The 4,287-nt window shown below is 39.9% G+C and overlaps 1 protein-coding gene across 1 annotated transcript in view; it reads right to left on the bottom strand.

The window, feature by feature from the left end:
* Positions 1-85: 85 nt before the first annotated feature.
* Positions 86-4,287, bottom strand: part of adgra2 (adhesion G protein-coupled receptor A2) — a 58,758-nt gene continuing 54,556 nt past the window's right edge. Inside the window, exon 20 of the mRNA XM_079467179.1 lies at positions 86-4,176. Coding sequence (XP_079323305.1) covers positions 2,724-4,176 — 1,453 coding nt within the window. The 3' untranslated portion in view covers positions 86-2,723. The remainder of the gene's footprint in view (positions 4,177-4,287) is intronic.

Genomic DNA, 4,287 nt, shown 5'->3' with positions numbered 1-4,287 from the left:
GACCATATCGGTGTACGTCCCGCCTCTTCTAGAATACCGCCTTCCGATAGGTGAGATTGAGCGTCAGTGAAACAAGGATCACTTATGATTGGCTTTATTTCGTGTGTTGGATGGCACTTTACACAGTACATAAAGCAGAAGTTACGTAATTGGCAAATGCAAAACATGCAGGCTGCTTAAAATAACACGACTTTTCCCCATTCACATACTGTTCGATACATTCTAGCAAACCTATTAAAGAAATAAAATAATCAGGATGATTATCCTCAAAAGGCCTACCTTTATTTTGCATCGGGTCATTCATAAGGCACAATCTGGAGCAAATATATTACTGAAATCGATACAAAAATGTTGCTTTCATTTTCATATTGAAGTGACTGACAAAAATATAAATACATATGTTATTATCGAAAGCTCCCTTTTTAGCAATCAAAACAATATTTAGAATAACACTTTTTACTGACCAGAGGCTCTGGGCCTGTGGCCAAGGCAAAGAAAATTGTTCATGCAAATATCACACAGTCACAAAAACCATTAACATTTTAAAAGTAATTTTAAAGAAAAACGACCACAGTCCTCTTGTGATTTGACTGTGTAGGCACTTATTATTGCATTACAAAATAATACAGAATATGAAATCTGTAATGACATGGGGTGTTCAATGTTTATCAGCCTTCACAATCAACGGTTCAACTTACATTAATAATACAAATAATGATGTCACCATGAAATGAAATGCTTTACGAATTTGATTTGGAAAAAGGGAGAATTCGTTCGGTGGTCACAATATAATGATCTTTTAATATGAAGAGTTTGGTTTCAAAATTAGATTAAAAATTCATGTTTTTATTATATGCTAGCATGCATTTTTTGATGGCTCAAAACAAAACAACTGCAGTTTGATTTTATATTAATCTGACGGCACAATATAAAAACAGGATTTTTGATCTCTGGACCTAAACTCCTCATATTTAATAAATGTTTACGGAGGTGTCTGGCATGAAGACTCTTTGGCACATACAACATCATTTTATTTTGAAGTGTAAGCTAAACACAGGAAATTTGACTTTTTAAACCTTGTGACTTTTTGGATATATTTTTTCCTTCAGATCTTGGTCAATTTTGAGCTGAATTAAATGTTTTGTTTTTATATTTGGTGAAACAAAAAAGAGTGATGTATGTATGCAGACCTTTAATGATACGATACTGTGCTTTTAGATAAAAAGGTTCTAAAAAAATTATTAGGCCTCCAATCCAATGTACATTACTGAATATCATGTATTGCATAATAACAATTACATTAGTATTAGACAAAAACACTAATACTGATATGTATATTATAAATACATAATTATACATAATAAGTATATCTCTAATTCTTTCTTCATAGCCTTTCATAGCCATCAGTTGAAGACAGGCCTAAACCAAGTGCTTAAAAAGTCCATGTTTTACACGGTACTACAACAAAATAAGCGTGTCCTTCCTCATAAAATCCATCGGTGACAATGGAGTGACTATGAAAGTTTTGTTGAAATAATCTGTCCAATAACAGCATTCTTTATCAGTGCATTTGATTAATGGCAAAAACTAGCCAGCAGAGGGCACTATAAATCAACTATAGGGATGCTATTTGCCAGAAAAAAAGGTTGACCTAGAAAAATTCACTTTTTGATAAAAACCTCTTATCAGTGAAAACAGATTTACATTTCCAGTACCAATTAACATAGGATGGACATTTTTGGGCTGTTGATCTGTGTCAAGTCTATGTTTTCCACATTTGTGTCAGACTGACCAAAGGATACCATTAGCTACTTAGTGCTAAGGAGATCATAAAAATGAATAACACTATAATGGTCGAACAATACATACATAACACATAATGTACATTTTTACAGACACATAAATGAAAACGTGTGAATAATAACAAACAACAGACATAAACACAGACTAGTGAAAAAAAACATCAAACAAGCGTAGCTGAATCCAACCTGATTGTTGTCTGAAGATAAAAACTTCAGATCCATTGGCAAAATTAAATGACTCTTATGCATTACTTTTAATAATTAGATTAAGTGGTGTTAAATAAAAAGCACACACGAAAAGCGATTTTGCATATTTTGTTACCCCAGCTCTTCCACTTTTGCATATGCTCATATGCATAAAATAGCCTCATGTAACTTCTCATTCCGTCCTTCATCTGACACCACAACATTCAGAGACACTAAAAGCAATGCCAACAAACAAGTGACAGTTATCTGGCAACCGCTCTTGCATGTTTCGGGTGGACTGTTGAAATATCACAGACCAACAGAAAAACTTAAATACTGGAAGATCTTAAAAGGAGCCGAATGTTTCTCTTGAGGAGATATACATTTAGGCTTTGGCTCCCAGAATACTCAAGACTCTATGAAACATAGTTTTCTGTTTCTTTCATTTTTAAAAATAGTCAGTAGGCTTTAGTTACGCCACAGCTGTGATAAATAATGAGCAATTCAATATTTAATTATATCGTTTGCAAGTGGTATTGGGCAAGAAACTTATCCATTTTACTGACTTATAGGCTAATAGTGCAGAAAGAGTTATCAATGTTTTAGAAATACTTTAAACAAATACTTGACTTTACCTCTAAGCAAAAATATTGTGTTGAGATACCCAGGTACTGTACTGGAGTCTAATTTGGATTTTTAAATGTGATTTCTTTCAATGATACCCACAGCTTATTTTTATACTGTTGTTTCGCTTTTCCATCCCCTGCTCCTCATACCAACCGAACCTTGCGATTGGTCCGTCCCACTAGTGTCCAATTCTTTCACGGAGCCCTTTAGAGTGCCATTTGGTGCTGAAACTGTTGACAACGAGGCCGTCGCACTGACTGTCCCAGCGGCATTTGTTGTCACGTTAAGAGGGAACGAGCTCCGCTTGGATTCTCTATCAGCTGCAGCGGCCACTTTTAGATTGTCTTTGCTTGCGCTGCGCCTTTGAGCATTCTGCTGTAGGGCAAACCTACTTGCCACTGAGGGCAACAGTGGGAAGGGCTTTCTACTTCCACTACTACCTCCATCACTTCCTTCCGAGGGGCTTGTCGCAAGTCCCTCCCCTCTGTGCCGTCCATTGGTCAGAATTCCGTTCTGGCTTTCCGAATGGTTATTCCGTAGACTTCCGTTTTCACTGGAAGCATGTTTGTGTAGATTGTGGATATTTATTTGCTCTGTTCCCAAGGGTCCTAAAGCACCCATACTCCCTCCTCCGCCCGCTCGCAGAGCTTTCAGGCGGAAGTGCCCTCTGCCATCCCCTCTGTGGTGGTACTGGGTATTGCCACCCTTGGTTCTACTACAAGCCTTCCTCCTCTGAGGCTGCTGGATGGGCAGCGTGCTGCTCAGACTGGGCAGAAGGTTGTTGGCAGGCTTGTGGCCATTGTTCTCTGTGCCTGTGCTGATATTAGTTCCCGCTGGGCCTCGGGAGGCATTGTTTGTGTTGTCTTGCGTCACTTGCAGGAGGTTGGTCAGTTTGCAAGGCCCTGCGGCCATGCTAGTAGTTCCGCTTTGAGTAGATGAGGACCTGGCAGAAGAAGAGTAACTGTTGGGGTCTGTCGGCAGGTGACATCCTACGAAAAGTTGGGAGCCCCTGTCGGAGGCACTTTGGACCCCAACTGTGACAGTACAGGGATGGGTATAAACCGACATGGGTTGGGATTGACGGTATCCTGGGCAACACCCTAGACATGCTGTCTGGACATCCAGACGCTTGAAACAGTGATGAAGGATCAAGAAAATTCCTAATCCAGTAGCCAGTCCCCCATACAGACAGCTGAAGAGCTTACGTTCTCTATCCACATGCCAAACCGCCATAGCGGCGCAACACCACAGTCCCAAAAAAACAAAATGTGTTGCCACCAGTGCCAAACACTGTACCTTCAACGAGTACTGGTCTTCCACCACAGTCCCAGCATGCACTGGGCCCACCGCAGAGTCTGTTGACAGCATACTGGTGCTGCCACAGAGTGCCGGTTGGCTCTCTGGCAAGGGTGATGCGATGGATGCGTTGCAAGGAGGATCTTTGGAACTTTGGTGCCTCAGGCAACAAGCAGTACACAGGAAGTAGATCCAGGTCACCAGAATGATCAATCCAGCTGGTATGTAGAAAGCACCGAAACTGGGTTGCCATACCAACCAGCAGCTGCAGAGAAGGTCAGGATCAGTGAAAAAGGTCAGAGAGGGTAAAGGTCATAATTATTCAAATCACAGAAACACAATGCAAGCTCTGTATACAAGAGACACTTTTTAAAGG

This window comes from Barbatula barbatula (genome assembly GCF_947034865.1).
Source record: "Barbatula barbatula genome assembly, chromosome: 11".
Taxonomy (NCBI): Eukaryota; Metazoa; Chordata; class Actinopteri; order Cypriniformes; family Nemacheilidae; genus Barbatula; species Barbatula barbatula.
The sequence above is the reverse complement of the archived record's forward strand: the minus strand, read 5'-3'. Positions and strand labels throughout refer to the sequence as shown.